This window comes from Colobus angolensis, unplaced genomic scaffold, assembly GCF_000951035.1.
Source record: "Colobus angolensis palliatus isolate OR3802 unplaced genomic scaffold, Cang.pa_1.0 Scaffold95, whole genome shotgun sequence".
In the NCBI taxonomy this organism is placed as follows: domain Eukaryota; kingdom Metazoa; phylum Chordata; class Mammalia; order Primates; family Cercopithecidae; genus Colobus; species Colobus angolensis.
Genome location: NW_012123487.1, coordinates 10,229,428 through 10,249,628, shown reverse-complemented (window position 1 = coordinate 10,249,628; position 20,201 = coordinate 10,229,428). Strand labels below are relative to the sequence as shown.

General features: G+C 35.0%; 1 protein-coding gene across 3 annotated transcripts in view; it reads left to right on the top strand.

Moving 5' to 3' along the window:
* The window catches only part of CPS1 (carbamoyl-phosphate synthase 1, mitochondrial), a 191,552-nt gene that overhangs the window by 99,874 nt on the left and 71,477 nt on the right, over positions 1-20,201 (top strand). For 2 of the 3 annotated variants that reach the window (XM_011932323.1, XM_011932322.1), the window contains 10 exons: positions 3,577-3,666; positions 5,640-5,768; positions 6,334-6,440; positions 7,283-7,421; positions 8,317-8,394; positions 9,943-10,041; positions 10,880-10,975; positions 14,750-14,939; positions 16,657-16,814; positions 18,345-18,473. In XM_011932323.1, the coding sequence (XP_011787713.1) occupies positions 3,577-3,666; positions 5,640-5,768; positions 6,334-6,440; positions 7,283-7,421; positions 8,317-8,394; positions 9,943-10,041; positions 10,880-10,975; positions 14,750-14,939; positions 16,657-16,814; positions 18,345-18,473 (1,215 nt within the window). Of the gene's footprint in view, positions 1-3,576; positions 3,667-5,639; positions 5,769-6,333; positions 6,441-7,282; positions 7,422-8,316; positions 8,395-8,787; positions 9,107-9,942; positions 10,042-10,879; positions 10,976-14,749; positions 14,940-16,656; positions 16,815-18,344; positions 18,474-20,201 lie in introns of those variants that run through there. The other variant, XM_011932324.1, reaches the window with a different exon arrangement.

The following is a 20,201-nucleotide window of genomic DNA, read 5'->3' as shown; positions in this document are numbered from 1 at the left end:
CACAAAGTTTGATTTTAAATAGGTTTATTCACTACAACATTTTATTCCTAGATATAGCAAACATACACTTTTTTGCCTATGATATTTCATAATTATCATGGTCTATTCAATGTGGTAGCTCTGGTCTTTGAGGAAAATAATAACAACCAAGTTTTTTTGAACATTCAGTTAATTCTCATAAAAACTCCATGTCATAGATGAAGAAATAGGCTTAGCAAGTAAGTCTATATAAAATCAAATGTAACTTGCCCAAATGTAGCATCAATTTGAATTCAAGTGACTCCAGAGTCTCTGTGGCTAACCTCATGCTATTTTTATTTGCGTTTTGATGGGGGTTTGATGGAAAAGCCTTAAAAAGCTCAATTTCTAGATTTCTGTTGCATGAATTCAAGAAACCTCTTCAAGACTCCTTGTGAACCTATTTTCTATTTGGCCTGTATCTTACAAGGTCTGAATATGTTTGCTTCTCTACCTACGAACCTTTTCTCATGCTTTCTTCTTCCTCTTCTTGTCTGAAGAAGTCAGTTTCAAGAGTCAGCTCATTGTTCCTTTGTGAAGCTTCCATGACTCAGCTCACCTTTGGGTTGCATGTCATTTAATAAATAACTTCAGTATAACAAGGATCATATTGAATTTAACTCTTTGGAAAGATTGTCTCTCTCACTTGTCTTGGTTGGCTTTTTGAGAGGAGAGGCCATGGTTTACTTACTTGAATCCCCAGCACTGCCCATAGTACCTTTCACATAGTACATGGTCAACAAATAATGAATAGATAAAGGAATATACAAAGCCAGTAAATGGTAGTTAGAGTTGGTGGTAAAGAAATTGCACATTCTTATTTTCCCTTCAAATCCTTTAATCAGTGTTTCTTATGGTTCTATGACCTCCATTATTCATATAATAAAATGAACATTATTAATAACTATGTCTTATTGATAAAAAATAGGCACGATCTGTTGAGTACTTATTATCTGCTAGGTTCTAAATGCTTTACACTGATTAACTTATTCCATCTTCAGAGCAATTATATGAGATGGATATTATTAGAAACTCATTTACTGATGAAGAAACTGGGGTGTAGAGAGATTAAATACCTTCCTCAGTGTGAATGGCCACAAGATTTATATGTAGGAAGGCTTGGTCTAGTGTCTACCTTTCAGAAAACATCATCTCATACTGCCTTTCAACATACTACAAATAATGGTTATACTACTAACAGTTATACTATTAGTAACTATCGTTATACCACCATGTAATGATATTCAAATAAGTTTACATTGTTTCACTCTTACCTTTTACATATACAGAGAAAGGATTCAAGAATTTTAAATCAGAAATGGTAAAATATGTGAATATGTGAATATGCTGGAAACAGACTCTTCTTGTATGGGTATCCTACCCCCTCCTGTGACCAAACCTTGTCACTGAGAGTCTTTAGAAAGGATGTTCCCACGCCTTTCCTGACACCTGTTCATTTGGGAAAATATTCATGTTGTGATACAGCACCAATCAGAAGGAGTATAGAGAACATTTCGTAAGGAAGAGTTTCAGCGTGAGAGTTTTTAAAGGCATTTAAAAAAAAGTTATTCAGAGTCAAATAGTCTGATCAGTAACATGTAAGACTCAGAGGAAACACACATTGATATTATCTGGTATTCCGGCTCCTGTCACATGAAAATGAGAGACAAGGGTTTGGGGTTCCTGTAAATTAGTACTGAGTCGTGATGTCCATGTTGGGCAGGGATGTGCATTCAAAACATGTGTTGTTAAAGAAAATGAATTTTAAGTTAGGTATGTAATTACTTATATGTATGGAATTTGATCATGGTGTTTGCAATATTCGCTTCTGATTTTTAACTTTAAAATTGGTCCTATTCATATGACTTCCCTTTGTTTTACATATTTCCCTGTGAAATGATTTAGTTTGAAACACAGCATGATAGAGGGTGATGATAGATGATAGAATGTTAGAATTGAGAACTGCCTTGGTGGTTTAGTCTACCATTTCCTAAACTGGAAAACAGTGGTGTGGAGCAGCTCATCTTAAAAAATTCTGTGGTCAAGCAAGGTTGAAAAATGCTGCATAATATATTCCTCTCTCGTAAGTCCAAACACAAATCCATATATGCAAGTATTCATGAGGTCTTGTGTAACTTCTGTTATTCTTATGGATGGTACTTAATGTATTTGTGTACAGACCAGCAAAAATTAGCATATCTGTGTTTTTATCTATGTCAAATCAAGGGAGATGCTGCAATGGTGAAAGCTGGCTCTATGGTTTCTTAATGCCAGTGCAATTAAATAATGTTACTATAGCTATGATAAAATGTGCATTTGTATCAGGAGATTACATATATTTTGTGAGTTTTGTTTGGCTACATGCCTTGGAAATGTTGATAACTTCATTCATTGTCTTGTAATTACAATTTTCTGTAGCTTCAACTAGATGGTAATATTGCTTTATTTTATAGCAGAAGCCTAAGGTTAAGAATAGATCTAAACTTTTTCAAATTATTTGGTGAGAAAGAATACCTGTGGCATTCAATTCAGCAATAACTCCCCCAGATCATGAAAGGATTGGGGTATGTTTTTTTCCTTCAGAATAGTCAGTGGGAGGGGAAAAAAAAAAACCATATAGTTTATATATTTTTTCCTCAACTACAGTCTAAGGATTATAATTTCACATTCTATATAGACTTAGTGGAGAGGTAGATATTTCAGTCAAAATAAACTGTTCTTTCAAATATTCAGTTTGTACTTTTCATCTGAAATTTTTCACAAACGATGAAATCATCCTAAATTCATAGTGTGGTAGCTAACAACTCTCAAAGCAGGAACCAGTGTGTGTGCCCAGCCTTCTAGGCTTTCTCTCTATTTCTATTATTTCTCCTTTTATGACTTTGGGGAGCTGCTTCTTGGGTTAATGCCTGTGAAAATAGATCTGCTTCCCAGCCATGCTTTAGACATAGATAATGATTATGATATGCTCTGGGGTCTTTTCATGTAATCTATCATTTAAATGCAAACAATTGCACAGCAACCTAAAGGAACTGGTGGTCTGTACCTGCTTAGCAATTCCTGTGACTCTCATACTGATTTTATCCATTAGGCCCCACTGAAGAAGCCTAATGTACAGTAATTCAGCTTTACCCCATTCGATCTTTAGTGCAAGTTGAGGATCAAGTGGTATTTAAATGTATCTATTGCTGCATCTGTCTAGTGCTGAATCAGGCAATAATACTTAAAAATTTCATTGCTACTAGTTGTTAATGAGGCAAAACATGGGAAAGATGGTTAACTATGGACGCAACCAGTTTCTTAGAGATCATTGTTATTACTGTAATCAACAGTTTATATAAAACAGTAAAGTCTTTTTTTTCTCATAAAAAAGATACAGTCTGTGGCACTTGCTGTGCCTTTCTCACAAATTGTTTGTTAACTGCCAGTCACTCCCTAGTAGTTAACAGTCAATCTGTTACCAATCTAAGTGCAAAGCATTGTCAGATGTGTTTATGGTTTTGGTCTGTTGCCCGTAGCTGGGACTTCCCTTTCATTCTCTGGTTTTTAAAATGGCAGGATGTCAAGGTGTACGGCAAAGGAAACCCCACAAAAGTGGTAGCTGTAGACTGTGGGATTAAAAACAATGTAATCCGCCTGCTAGTAAAGGTAAGTAATTTGTTCATCTCAAAGGTGAGGGTTTGCCATATTGACCATTAGCGTTCAGCCAATTTCCTCTGTCACAGAGGAACTTGTGCATTCTTTCAGAATGTCAGAGGTCTACACTCTTCTTGTTGCTTTTGATTTACAAAATAACACATTTATCCCTGTTCAAATTAAAGATATAGACTGCTATGGTTTTTCTTAAAAAAAAGAAAAATACCTCAAGGGCCACTAAAACATGGAAGAAAATGATGACTTTTCTTGTCATTAATTGACTGACAGTCTAAGATGCATCATGTTCACTTTCTTTGTGGTACAGAGATGATCAAAAAGCTAGAGCCTGTCTGATAGCATCTTTTTTGGGCCTACATTTATTATGCACCACATGTTTATAGGAATCATGCCCTGACACATTGTGAACTGTCACAGTGCTTTTATATCAACTCTTAGACAACCAGTTAACATTAAACCTTAAAAATTCTCAAGGAGAACTTAACCATCATAATAATGTTTCTTAACAAAGTTTTGTTAGGATTTTTCCTTCTCCTCACTCCTCTCTCAGTCTGTCTCTATCTACACATCTCCCCTCCATATACACACATACACACACACACACACATTTGCATAACACCAAATTAGCATGCATATTGGGAGATTCTTCATTGTACCTCCTTATTAGAGAATATCAGCAATATTCAAATCATGATTTCAAATTCTTTTCAATTTTATTAACAAACATTTGCATGGATAGCATGCATGGTAGCAGATGCTGTGGGTGACCTGTCTATATCTCACTCTCAAGTTACCATTTTAATTCATGTTGCCCATCTTCCAATTTCTAATATCTATATCTCTTTGCCTGATGGCTGGAGCCTATTGGCAGGCAGTAAATGGCATAGAATGAATGATCTCTGGAGTAGCCCTCAACCAAAACGCAGAAAGAGCCAGTGTTTAACTACCATGGCTCCTTTGTCCCATGGATAGACAGTCTCTAAGGTAACTATTCCACATGGGCTCTCAGAGTGCCCTAGTGGGCTTAAACTTCACTTATCCCGAGTAGTAACTGCTTGCTAATGCATACTTTATTGTTTCATGATGTCACTTCCTCTCTGATTAGAAGGAAGTACCTTCCAAATAAGCTTTTATTCTCTTAAATCCTTGTTTCAGGAAGTGCTTCATGGGAAACCCTCAAAGACACCTTCCTATGTGCTTTTATATTCAAACAAATTTCTAATTTTTCCATTTGAATATAAATCTTACCGATAATGAGAAACCCTAGGAAAGAAGGCTGATTAAAATTTGATAAGACAAAAAGGCAAGACTGAAAAAGTTCTGATGTGGGCCAACTTAACATTTTCAGAAAATGGATTTGTACTTTTTTGCAATTGGTAGTGTGAAGGTAACCTACTCTCCTGTCAGTCCAATCATGGCATTTATAGGCACTGAAACTTCTCTTGAGTGCAGGACGGTGCATTATCTATTTTTTCAGGATCAAAACTTTTAATGGTGATTGTTTTCCTTTTTTTTCTTTCTTCTTTTTTTTTTTTTTTTTTTCGAGACAGGGTCTCACTTTGTTGTCCAGCCTAGAGTGCAATGGTGTGATCTTGGCTCGCTGGGACCTGTGACTCCTGGGCTCAGGTGATCCTTCCATCTCAGTTTTCTGGGTAGCTGGGACTATACCTGGCTAATTTTTATTTTATCTTTTTTGGTAGAGATAGGGTTTTGCCCTGTTTCTCAGGCTAGTCTCGACCTCCTGGGCTCAAGCAATTCTCCCATACCTTGAGCTTCCCTATGTGCTAGGATCACCGGCGTGAGCTACCAAGCCCGGCCCCAAAGAAATTTTTGCACAGCATTGTTTGAAATGTTTACAAATTTTTCCTTTCCTTTAAGGAATGGTTAGTCAAGAGAAAGTCTAGCAAAATTATATTTTGGCAAAGAAACATGTCATTAAATTCATCATTCTTGTGTCTCTTTTCCAGCGAGGAGCTGAAGTGCACTTGGTTCCTTGGAATCACGATTTCACCAACATGGAGTATGATGGGATTTTGATCGCAGGAGGACCGGGGAACCCAGCTCTTGCAGAACCACTAATTCAGAATGTCAGAAAGGTGCAGTGAACCTGGAATTAATGTGTATCTGTGTGGGAGATGGGGGCTTCCGCTCTGTACCCTGAAAGGGCTGTGATACATTTTATTTATTTAGGCATTTTTCAATGCTGGTATTTGTGGCTTCTGAGGCAGTGTCAGTAGAGATATTTTATAGGGGAACCAATGAGGAGAGAATATCAGAGAAAATAGGGTTTTTCTTCAGGCAAAGTAACTTTGGGATCATGTCCTTGAGTTAAAAGAACTGGAGTCCAATGGCCAAATGTATTTTGCCCTACAGTTGTGAACTGACAACTCATGGTTCCTCATCACGACCTTGGGACCCATAAGACCTGCAGGTCTCTAAAGAAATATTAAATCAGATTTAGTTTAGTCTGAATGTAAAGTACATATTATTGAATTCTAATGCTACAAGTTTGTCAATCATGTCCTTTTTTATTATCTCCTTTAATTCAGTTACTATTCTCTTTACCTTCTTAAGAAAAAAGGGTACCTTGTTTTTATTCATTCAGAAGCAACAATTTTTGGAACTGTACTAATTGGTTAATCAAAATTCTCCCTGATTTAGATTTTGGAGAGTGATCGCAAGGAGCCATTGTTTGGAATCAGTACAGGGAACTTAATAACAGGATTGGCTGCTGGTGCCAAAACCTACAAGATGTCCATGGCCAACAGGTGAGGTAGTTTCACTTTTGCTTACAGTAAACCAGTTCTGACATACTAACTAAGTACAAAGAACTCAGAGAACTTACCTGCCATTTCTTTAGAGTAAATAAATAGCCATACCTTACACGATTGACAGTTGACTACCTGATACCACTTTTATTGCATTTTTGGAAAGCAGGCTTCTCTAATGATAACCTTGCCATAATGTGAAGTTATTTTCCTTCCCTTGGCATAAATTGAGGTTATAATACTCAATCAAATGATACTTCAAGGGAAATTGTTCTGATTTTAAGCCTGATTTCAGAACATTGTAACATTTTCAGAAGGTAAGTGTGACTTTAGAACCGAGAAATCTTTAGATCCTCTCGGTTTCTCATTTTTTTTGCCTCAAACAATATTAATTTATTAAACATCAGGCTTTCCCCCATGGTCCACCCTCTACATAAAGTATAATTCAGGTCTAAGCAGTCCTCTATTTGTTATCTCCCAATAACTCTCTGGCTTTAAAATTATTGTAGTTCTCTTAAAATAAGTCACTCATATTTCTTAGTTTCTGTTAAGCTGGTGAGCAACCCTTTTTGTTATGAGCGCAATGTCCCCTTTTCTAAAACTGATTATAGAATTTAATAGACCTGTGTATTTAACACTCAACAAAGCTTCCTGAATTGATTTTTGTTGGGAAAATTATTGGGATTAACAATCTGTGACTTTTCTCACAGACTGATTTTCACTAAGCAATTGAAATTTTAAATTTTAATAGGCTTTACTTTTTCACTGCTTTATAAGGAATACATTTATATTATCCTCTTCACTTTTTCTTTTCCCTATTGTTTTTCTCCTTTTCTTTCCAGAGGGCAGAATCAGCCTGTTTTGAATATCACAAACAGACAGGCTTTCATTACTGCTCAGAATCATGGCTATGCCTTGGACAACGCCCTCCCTGCTGGCTGGAAACCACTTTTTGTGAATGTCAACGATCAAACAAATGAGGTAAATGATGTCAATAAACCTGTTCAGTTGGTGATGAGAAATGCAGAGCTTTTAAAAATAATTGATACATAAGCATTGTATATATTTATGAGATACATGTGATATTTTGATACATGCATATCATATGTAATCAAATCAGACTCTGATGACCATCACCTCAAACATTTTTTTAATTTATTTGTATTGAGGACATTTCAAATCTTCTAGCTGTTTTGAAATGTGCAATAAATTATTCACTCAGAATATTCACCCAGAAATTTTAAATACACTGTGATGCAAACACCTTTCTACTATTTGTTGGTGATTTGGTTGAGTGTTGAAAAACAGTTATAGGTTTTCTCCCATAGCCCTCTGTGTTTTAAAGTCATTTCTCTCTCTTATTCTCTCATCAGTTGACTTGTTAAGATTCACTATATGAGTCATTAATCAACAACTATCTTATGCGTTCAATGTTAGTGGGCTGTTGGTCCAAATCTGTTTGAGCCCAGTCTAGGTGGGTCTCTGGGACTTTCCTGGGACTGGTGTAGTCTTTAAGAAGACCCTTGGAAAAGTAATTTAGGACCTGGGGATAAGATGAGGACTTGAGTTTATTCTGAGCAGAACCCAGAGGGGTCCCAAAGGCTATAGACCAAATTTGTTATTTATTTATTTTAAAGGAAAACACATTCAGTTGAGTCTTCATTGACCCATTTTCCATACTTATCAAAATGGTCAGATATGTAAGTCCTTAAGAGATCAGACCATGTTACTTAATAGTACTGTTAGTTACAAAATTTTTATTAAGCATCTAACTCAGTTTTTAAATTTGAGCTTTATTGTCCCCTGAATAAATACATAGCCACACTTGATGTTCAGTATTACGGAAGGAATTTCTTCCCATTTCTTATTCCTTTAGGGGATTATGCATGAGAGCAAACCCTTCTTCGCTGTGCAGTTCCACCCAGAGGTCACCCCAGGGCCAACAGACACTGAGGTATGTTAGAAAGATGAGGCCTATTATGTATGTAAAAAAAAAAAATGTGGAAATTCAAAAAAACCAAAATAATCACCCCAGATGATCTTGAGCAGAACATTCTCAAGAAGAGTGCTTTGGTAACACACATTTTGTATTAAAATCTCCCCATGAATGTCACAGAGGAAATTTTTATCTTTTTTAAAATTTAAAGTGGGAAAGCCCTTAAGAAACCCGAAGCGATGCTATTTTTATTTAAACCCATTATCATTCTAATATATTTAGTTCTGAAATTTACAATTGTTGTACTATGCAAATGAATTCCCTATTGCTCTCTCTCGGTCTCATGACTGAAATGAAATTTTAATCCCCCATCTGTGACTTCACAAAAATCCCTATGGCAACTGGTTGTGTAGCCACTAAGGGAGAATAAACAGCAGCAGGAGAAGGAGGGGAAGGGGTGCGCGGGGGAGAGAGGGCATGCATGCACATACATAGATAATTTAGACAGCTTCAAAAAAGAACCACAAAGAATGCTTAGAGGAGTTTTGTATTTAATCTAAATATTTTTACTTTTTTTGTGTGAGCTCTTAGTTCATTTTTCAAGCACATCTTTCCAAATAAATTCTTCTGGTGACTTCCAGAAAAATCTGAAGTCTATTGTGACTTCCCCACACCCAGGGACCTCCAGTAGCAAATCTTCATTGTCAGAACTCTCAGAAAAGACTTCTAGGTAAAATGGGGAAGAGAATAAGAGCTTTCTTTCCGCAAGCTCTGCTCTACTCTCTCATGTCTGAATTGCCTTTTTAGATATCTGTATTTTGTTCTTGTTTTAATATTATTAGGAAATATTGATTCTTAATAGCCAAAATCAGTATTATATTACCAACCCATGATGAAACTCATAAATCGAATTTAGTTATGCGTATCATCTAACACATACTAAGTAGTTTTTTAATTTAAAATTTAAATTAGCATATATTAGTACTTTGGATTAGGAACATTGCAATTAAGATATGTAATAATATCCGCTATCACATAATTCTTCTTTTTTGTCTTTCCAATAATTGCAAAATGAATATTCTTTGCTGTAATTTGTCATATCTAGTGAAACAACAGAAGTAAATCCTTTGGCAAAGTTTAAGAATAATCTTCAGAAATTGTTTTTTAGAGCTGATAGAAATTTAAATTTAAATTAGTATTTCTAATTTTCTATATCTTAAGTGATATAGCTTCAATTGTTTATATTCACCTAGAATTTGATTTAGAAGAAGCAAATGATATACAAGTTGCTATAAACTTGGCATTCTCAGAAGGCATCTGATATGTTCATTGCTTGTTGGAAACTTCTTTTTTATAACACTGGAGGTGAACAGAAGTATTTATTTGATTAAATTCTTATACTAGTAAGATATGTAGTTGTTGACAAAAAAGCAAAAAAATACATATGCTATACTAAAAATTATTTGTTGCTTATCTGAAGTTCAAATTTAACTGGGCATCTTGTGTTTTATCTGGTGAACTTAAGAATTTTGAAGCTTCTAACTAGTTAGTTATATTTTCTTCTAGTACCTGTTTGATTCCTTTTTCTCACTGATAAAGAAAGGAAAAGGTACCACCATTACATCAGTCTTACCGAAGCCAGCACTAGTTGCATCTCGAGTTGAGGTCAGTATATGGGCATGTCTTTGGTTTATGAATTTTGGATTGTCCCTATCATGTGATGATTTTTAAAAATTGAATGATATAAGGTATACTAGTGTTTAATAAAAGATGACTGATAAGATTGTAATAGTCTGTCATTTTGTAACTAATTATTTGGTTCCTTCTTGATGATGTTTTGTGGAACTTTCATGGTTTAAGTTAAAATAATGTATTTTCTAAAGTTTACTTTTTCCAGAGTAGTTGTAATAACATAACAAAGAATAGAGTTTAGTTTAGAATTTATTTTCTATTATCCACAAAGCCATAGCTCTATGTAAACATGAGATACATTTCAGACTACAGAAGCATTATAGATGATAGAGTTCTTTTTGTTTCAACTAGAATATCTTTTATTCAAGGATTAATATAACACTTGAATCCTTAAGTTGAATATGTATATTAGTGTGATAAGGTTTTTACCCATTTCCTTTGTAAACTGTACACTTACATCATTATTTAAAATTTAGAAGGATGTATGTGTATTTGAAAAAATACCACACATAGATGTATTTATATATGTGTACATATTTTTGGATATTTATATATGTTTAATAAAATGTAAACCTCTTCCAGAAATTTTTTACTTAAGTGAAAAACCTTAATAAACTTTGGAAATCACATTGAAATTAGAGATGTTTTAAATTATTAGTCTTTTTCCCTATCTATTACATATTTTTCATAACATTAGACCTTAAATGACCACATAAACTCAGACAATGTGGTTTGTCTTCTCCACTCTTGAAAATGCCTTATTTTCCCCATTTTAGCAGTAATAACAACGTCTTTTTCTTATTGCTTATAGGTTTCCAAAGTCCTTATCCTAGGATCAGGAGGTCTGTCCATTGGTCAGGCTGGAGAATTTGATTACTCAGGATCTCAAGCTGTAAAAGCCATGAAGGTGAGAGAATATGATCTTCGTTAGAATTAATATGCTTCCTTTAATGAGTCTAATTAGTATTTTATAATTTAGATTTATGACACTACCTCTTTTCAAAGTTGCTATAATTATTTTCCTTAACTGTGCCTTTATAAATCTTGTATTAAAGAAGCTTGATCATGAGCAAGAATTTCAACTTTCTCAAATGTGCACATCTGTAAATTGAGGTTAGATTAATCTCCAAAATTATTTAGGTTATTGCCTACTTATAGTGAAAACATATATAAAGCCACATTTATTGATGCTGTTTATTTCTTTTGAGGCAGTGAGCTTTTCAAATATACTTGTCTTTTATGTGAAAGAGAAATTTTGGGCATCTTTGTTGCTTTAAAGTCCTTCAAGTGCGCTACAGGATGCTTTGGGTGTCTCTGTGGTTGAAATGGGATACTCTGGTTGGAGGAGCCTACAGTACATTTTGTTCAGGTTTTAGAAATTATTATCGGTCACTAGGAGACACAGTTCTCCCATCAGTACCCGGGAAATGGGATGATATGGCAACATTTTCAAGTAGAAAAGAGGATTTGATACTCAGGTGTGGAAGGACATCCTCCCTGTTTCTTTAAATCCTCTGGAGATCTCTCAACACTTACTGTAGTAAAATAAAACTTTAGAAAAATTCTATTGTAGATTTAAGGTATTTCTCTTGAGGAGTTCAGTTGGTAACCCTCATTGTGCTAATCAGGCCATTCGGAGGCAATGTGAGCTCTTGGTGACATTGCCTCAGGCTTTGCAGTGTAATGCCATTCACCAGAGACCAGGCTAGTAGAGGGCAGCATAGAATGGCAGCAAAAGACTAGGACAGCAAACATGGAACAAACAGTTGGCCACAGGTTTTCTTTTTGTTAATATTCTATAGTCAAAGATTTTCACCTGATGGGTGTCTGTTGAAGAAGTAGAACACAGTCTCAATGAGTTTACTCTTTTTCCCATTTGTTTTCTTTTTTTTAAAATACTCTCCTCCATTCACGTACATGTACACTCACATATTTTTTGGAATACATTTTCAAAATGATGTTTTACTTCTTTGTATTATGCTTTAATTTCTCATTAGATAATTGGAGACTGTCCAGTGGTTTAGATTAGTTAGAACACAATCTAAGTGTGTTCAGAGTTTAGAATACTTTTAACTAGTATACAGTTTTCATTCTATTTGGGAGTTTTACAAATAATTAGAATTTTTATAGTTTGTATTTTAATGTGTTTTACATCAACTGGGTAAAGTTATACATTTTTAACTAAAGAACAGGAATTATTAGATTATATTGTGATCACTTAGAAGGTTAATAACTAGAGATGAATTTTTAAACTAAAAATATTATAAGTGGCACATATATTGTAACAAGAATTAGAAAAATAAAACAAAATGATTTAAAATTAAAATGGCTTGAAATAAGTTTTAAAATAAATGAATACTCGTGTATGTATAGGATCTTTTCCTGTATAATTTGACTTATAAAAAAATCACCATATTCATTGTATAGCACATTCAGAAAAATACTTAGATATACTAACATTTGTTGTCATTTTTCTTTAGTGAGGCTTTCTATAACTTCTGTTGCTGATGTGTTGTCAGTTGGGACTCAATTATTAAAATTCATCCCATATTATGAAAGCATTTGCTTATCTATTTGTATCTTCCTGACATTTTATTAATAATATTACTCTTAAAATCTTGAGAGATGACTCATATTGAGGAAAGAACATAGGATTTGAATCATAACACTTGAATTAGAGCCCTAATATTGCCACTTATTAGCTATGTGACCTTTAGCAAGTCATTTAACCTTACTGAATCTCAGTTTCTTCATCCAAAAGATTGAAATCTCTTTCATAGTCTTGGTATAAAAATCAAATACATTACTAAAAGTACATTACAAGCATTAATTCACTATTTGAATTTAAAGCAGCATAAAATATATTTAATGTTTTATTCAGATCCTCCCCAAAGATATGTAGGGTTTTCAATAATAATTTCTATACCTTTATCTGAATATGTTGCTGACTTTTTAGAAGAACTTAAAATTGACCTGCTAATGTATGAAATAATTAGAACCATCTGGCTGTATTGTATAATAATTATTTTGCTAAGTGTCACCCTCATCCTGGTTTATAATACAATTATCCTTAGTAGCCTACAAAAAGAATTATTTTGAAGGTCTCTCCTGATGTAAGGAATAAGATTGAGCTATGAATACCTTCATATAGATATATGCATACATACACACACACAGACACACACACATGCATGTGTGCACATACATAGTTTTATTTCTTTTGCCACATGGTTTTTTAAATATAATATGTACAAACAGTTGTATAATGTTCTTTGTTAAAGCACTACAGCAAGCATGAAAATCTGGAAAATAAATGGAAACCAGCAGAAGGCTCTCAGTGCTTCCAGCAACAAGGGAGCACATTATTCTGCATTTTAAATGTACATTCAATGTTCTTCTTAGACAAATAAATAGAAGGGGGAGCAGCTTTATTTAACTTTTATTTTAGGTTTGGGGGTAACATGTGAAGGTGAAATAAGATCCTTTTTGAATAAGCAAATATTGAGGGAATTCATTACCACCAGACTTGCCTTACAAAAGATCTTGAAAGGAACACTAAGTATAGAAAGGAAAGACCACTACCAGCTGATACAAAAATGCACTTAGACACACAGACCAGTGTCACTGTAAAGCAACCACACAAACAAACCAACATAATAACCAGCTAATCAAATCCACATATCAATACTAACCTTGAATATAAACTGGCTAAATGCCCCACTAAAAGGAATGGAGTGGCAAGCTGGATATAAAAGCAAAACCTAATGGTATGCTGCCTTCAAGATACCCATCTCACATGTAGTGACACCCCTATGCTCAAAATACAGGGAGAGAGGAAAATCTACCAAGCAAATGGAAAACAGAAAAAAAAAACAACAACAAAAAGGGATACAATCCTAATTTGAGAAAAAACAGATTTCAAATGAACAAAGATTTATAAAAAGACAAAGAAGGGCATTACATAGTGGTAATGGGTTCAATTCAAGAAGATCTAACTATCCTAAATATATATGCACCCAACACAGGAGTACCCAGTTTCATAAAGCAAGTTCTTAGAGACCTGCAAAGAGACTTAGACTCCCATATAATAATAGTGGGAGACATCAACACTCCACTGTATTAGACAGATCATCAAGGCAGAAATTTAACAAAGATATTCGGGACCTAAATTTGATATTGGACCAAATGGATCTGATAGACCTTTGTAAGAACTCTCCACCCCAAAACAGAATATACATTCTTCTCATCACCACATGACATACTCTAAATTGTAAGCAGCTTTCATATTGCCTGTAGTTCTATTTTACATTTACTAATTTAAAATTTTTGGAATATGTTATTCTTTTAAGGTTGATTGAACTATAGAGTTCAGTAATATTTGTGGATCTCTAGATAAATTGTATAGAAATGGTCTCCAGCTTTGCCAACAGTGGCAAAGATCACCTTGTGGTAATCTTCATGAGGCGGTCAATTCTTTTTTATAGTTTCATTTTCAAGAATGTCTTCATTTCTTTCACCAAATGCTTGTCTTCCTTTAACTTCCATTTACTTGTCCTATTATGGATCTCTACAGCCCACAGATAACCTAAAAGCTTAGTTACCCCATGTTTCTTTATTTAAGTGTGGTCATTCTCTTCTTTAGACCATATATTCATGTACTGGATTCTTTTGCTTCTTTCAGGAAGAAAATGTCAAAACTGTTCTGATGAACCCAAACATTGCATCAGTCCAGACCAATGAGGTGGGCTTAAAGCAAGCCGATACTGTCTACTTTCTTCCCATCACCCCTCAGTTTGTCACAGAGGTCATCAAGGCAGAACGGCCAGATGGGTTAATTCTGGGCATGGGTGGCCAGACAGCTCTGAACTGTGGTGAGTTCTTATAAGCTTAATTGCAGAGTTGTGACATATGCACCGCTGTGTAACATATTTTATTTGAACTCATCTAACAATTGTGCTTTGTGTGTTCATAAAACCTTTCCTCTAATGTGTGAGGAAGCAGTTAGCAAACAGCCACTTAAAATAGTCATATGATGAATATTACTAGTTAATTTCACAAAATAGCTGAGAGACAAAGAAACCTTTCACTTTAATGCTCCAGAGTAGCCAGTAGGTTTCTTAACTTTCTCTACTTTATCCCAGGATATTGCTTTTCTCTGTTGCTATTGAGGTCTTGAGAACTATTATGAATGAAAATTGAGAATTAACATTCGTTAAGTGCTCTTAGGTATCAGCCCTGTAGCATTTGCCTCTCAAACATATTTTCATGATAACATAGATCAGTCTTTCTACTATTACTACATACATCTTCTGAGTCTACTGCTTTGTTCTCTTTAGAATTCTTCAGATACCATCTCACACCAGTTAGAATGGTGATCATTAAAAAGTCAGGAAACAACAGGTGCTGGAGAGGATGTGGAGAAATAGGAACACTTTTACACTGTTGGTGGGACTGTAAACTAGTTCAACCATTGTGGAAGACAGTCTGGCGATTCCTCAAGGATCTAGAACTAGAAATACCATTTGACCCAGCCATCCCATTACTGGGGATATACCCAAAGGATTATAAGTCATGCTGCTATAAAGACACATGCACACATATGTTTACTGCAGCACTATTCACAATAGCAAAGACTTGGAACCAACCCAGATGTTCATCAATGACAGACTGGATTAAGAAAATGTGGCACATATACACCATGGAATACTATGCAGCCGTTAAAAAGGATGAGTCCATGTCCTTTGTAGGGACATGGATGCAGCTGGAAACCATCATTCTTAGCAAACTATCGTGAGAACAGAAAACCAAACACCGCATGTTTTCACTCATAGGTGGTTACTGATCAATGAGAACACTTGGACACGGGAAGGGAAACATCACACACTGGGGCCTGTTGTGGGGTGGGGGGAGGGGGAGGGATAGCATTAGGAGATATACCTAATGCAAATGACGAGTTAATGGGTGCAGCACACCAACATGGCACATGTATACAAATGTAACAAACCTGCATGTTGTGCACATGCACCCTAGAACATAAAGTATAATAATAAAAGAAATTATTCAAATCTTTGGAACTAGATCATGAATAAGAATCTCTTTAGTTCGTTTGGGTAAGCAATTGGTGATATAATTTGTATGTCAAAAAAAAAAAAGACAGGCAAAATTAGATGGCTAGATAGTGAAAACACAAACCATTTTGATAATAATTTTTTAACCCAGGTAGGTTCTCATATATTTGGGATTTTTAAAATTATACAATCTCATTATAGAAATGAACTTTAGGAGGAAAGGGAATATATTGAGATCTTAAGGCTCAGTATAATACTATGACATTTATTAATAAGGATAAAAATGATTTTCAGAAGATGGTAATATAAGTAATAGTAGCATCTGTAACATATTTTGTCAGACTATCTTCAGAATTTTTATTTCAATTTTTTTCCCTAAGTGCAATTCTATTGTAGATAGTGGTAACTTCTTGGATTTTAAGATAAAAAAAAATAGTTGTATAGTTGTATTCAGTTGTCTGCTAAAAAGGGCATAAAATTTCGAGATTTTAAAAATTAATCCTATTTGGTTCTTCTTTAGGAGTGGAACTATTCAAGAGAGGTGTGCTCAAGGAATACGGTGTGAAAGTCCTGGGAACTTCAGTTGAGTCCATTATGGCCACGGAGGACAGGCAGCTGTTTTCAGATAAACTAAATGAGATCAATGAAAAGATTGCTCCAAGTTTTGCAGTGGAATCGGTAAGGATTCTTTGCTTTGGAGAAACGAGGGCATTATTTGTCTTGGGTTGTAGGGAGAATGATTTTTCATACCTAATAATAACAGTTAAGATGATCATACTTGTATGCATTTTCTTCTAGAAAAGTGTTAATAGTTTGGAAATATTGTATATTAATTACAGCACTCAATGCTGAAATGATAGGTATTAACATTTTACTTTATGTAAAGGGAAACCTAAGTCCAGAGATAAAGTGGTTTATCAAGGCTTGAAGTGCCAATGAATCTCCAATCTCCTGAACTGAAACTAAGAACCATATCAACTTGCAATACCAAAGCAAGTTTTACCTTGTTTCTGGGATCAGTCACACATTTTGCATGTGTGAATGCCCTGCAAATGAGAAATTGGCTTTAAATTTTTTTTGAAAGAAAATAAACATTTTAGAATAAAATGGATCCAGTCAGTAAAACGACTGGAAAACCTGTAGTTTAGATATTTAAGAAAGATAGATTTACTTTTCTATTATTTATTTCCATTGCCTCTTATGCCTATCAATAAGCTATTACTAGTTATCAGGAAAAAGAATCAACTCACTTTATGTCTGTTTTTGCCCCTGGCTTTATTTTTGACTTCAGGCTTATAGTTGGTGAAGTGGGGGTGCCAAGGGCAGTGTTAAATGCAACTTCTCCATGGTAGAAACAGGCACGCCCTTAGGAATGAAGCAGTTACTGCTGGGACAACTAAAACTGGGTTCTGTATGTTTCAGAAAACAATGCTACCAAGTATCTTTTGTGTTACAAACTTGTCAATCAAATAATCCCAGGATAACTCTGCTGCACAATTTGGGAAGCTCTTGCCATACATTTATTCTTTCATTGCCAGATTTAATTATGTCCTTGCTTCCCCAGGATAAGAAAGAGGCATATGGGAAAGGTGTAATTACATTCCCATTGGTAGTGTAATAATATTCCATGACAGAAAAATATAGCCACCATATGTTGTATTCTGTAAGTTAAAAAAAGAATTCCAAGCTTCTGGGACTATTCTCAGACTGAGCCTGAAAATGAAAAATCTCTTTATATACTGTGTTCCTAATGGTTTATTGCAGTAACATCAAGTTAGCTTCAGCAGCAGAGAACCTGGTTTCATTAAGACAGAGACTTTTAAGCTGCATATAAAAATCCAACCATTCAATATGGCTCCCATTCTCAAATGAATGATGATTATTTCTGCTTTGGCCATGGTTCTGTTTCAATAGGACAGGATAAAATTTACCACAAAAGTATATTTCTTAAAAGCTATATATATATATGTATGTATATATGTGTGTGTGTGTGTGTGTGTGTGTTGTGTGTATCTCCTCTCTTCTAGAATTTTACTTAACATTTGAATAACAGCATTTGTTTTCCATAATGTGAAGGAATAATAGAACATTTCCATATTCACTCTCCCCAGATAAGTTGGTTTACCTGATTGCCAGACTTCCTTGGTGTGGTCTATTCTGTCAGTGTGCTCAGCTTTTAAAATGTTGAGTCCTTGTTCTTGTTGACAGATTGAGGACGCGCTGAAGGCAGCAGACACCATTGGCTACCCAGTGATGATCCGTTCCGCCTATGCGCTGGGCGGGTTAGGCTCAGGCATCTGTCCTAACAGAGAGACTTTGACGGATCTCAGCACAAAGGTGTGTATTTTTGTAGACAATATTCTTACCAACCAAAAAAACTGACTTGATATACCTTTTCAACTAGAGAAAGTTATGTAGATGAGAAATTACATTTTCTTTACTTATTAAATCATGATCATGTTCTCCAAAAGCGTCTTCCAAAAGATGACACTTTCTGTTTTTTTTGAGACAGAGTCTCACTCTGTCGCCCAGGCTGGAGTGCAGTGGCGCGATCTCGGCTCACTGCAAGCTCCGCCTCCTGGGTTCACGCCATTCTCCTGCCTCAGCCTTCCGAGTAGCTGGGACTACAGGTGCCCGCCACCACGCCCGGCTAATTTTTTGTATTGTTAGTAGAGATGGGGTTTCACCATTTTAGCCAGGATGGTCTCGATCTTCTGACCTCGTGATCTGCCTGCCTCGACCTCCCAATGTGCTGGGATTACAGGCATGAGCCACCGCGCCCGACCAAGATGACACTTTTGAGAGAGTAGTGCAGTGCAACTGCTCATGCCAGGATGCAATGATAAACCACATGGTTCAAGGTAAACCAGTGGTCACTTTAGCTCAAATTCCACCTTTATAGTACAATCTATTGACTTCAGTAAGATGAACTTAATTCAACTCCTTCTTCCTTTGTTTCACAATCTACTCCCAAATATTTAAAATGCTAAAATATGTTTTAGTGGTTAAGGAAAAATAGGACATAATGTCTCATTTTTAATTTTTTTTTGAAATAACGTGGCTGGCATGGATGACATCCAGATAGTGAAACAAAGCATATTGAGTAGTGTGACTTTATTCAAAATTAAGGTGTCTAAAATATACATGGTATAAGCCTCTCAGTACAGTAAATGACTGAACTCCACCAACTGCCATATATTCATAAAAACACGAGAGATTTGAGGGTTTATAATTTATTTTCTATCAAAACCACCTTAACATATTAGGAACGACTTCTTTTTTTGCGTATTAGAGGAAAACCCTTGAGAAAAGTAAGATATGCTACAAAAACTAAATTAGAGACTAACACAGAAAATATGCTCCAGGAAAACAGAGACTTTCATCTATACTCTATTTCCACAAAATAGAACAGTGCCTGGAAATACCAGGAGCTCAATAACGCCTTTGAAGACTGAGTACATGTGCAGCCAAGAAACCTGTGTAACCTACATGGCAGTCATAGAAGTGAATTTGACAGAATTACTGTGAGGGCTATTTGGGGGATTATTTAAGAAATAGCTCAAGGACAGCTTATTGCTTTATCTTTACTTACTTTTTGAACTGAAGTGAAATTAGACCCTTGAATTGTTGGCATAGAATTTTGAAAACAGGTAAGTACAATTCAGCATATTTAAATAACTACAATGGCAGACTTACATATAAATAACTTGGGTTTCATTTTTCTAAAGTTGTGAAAATTACAAAAAGGGAAACATACCTAACATAAATGTTTCTTGTTTCCATCCTGGACATATGAATCATGTATTTAAAGCAAAAACATGTTTTTGAAGATAAAAAGCTTATTTCCTCTAGCATGTTAGATGCTCCAAATATTTTCAATATTAACAACTTCATAACTGCCAAAAGTGGCAATGCATACTTTTTCTCTATTAATTTTTTTTACTCTATAAAAAAACCAATCTGAAGACTGAACTTTTCATGTAAGAAAGTTTATAATGAAGAGAATTTTGGAATGAGATAGCTTTCAATTATTTACGTTGTGCTCAAATAATCAATAGTCCTTTA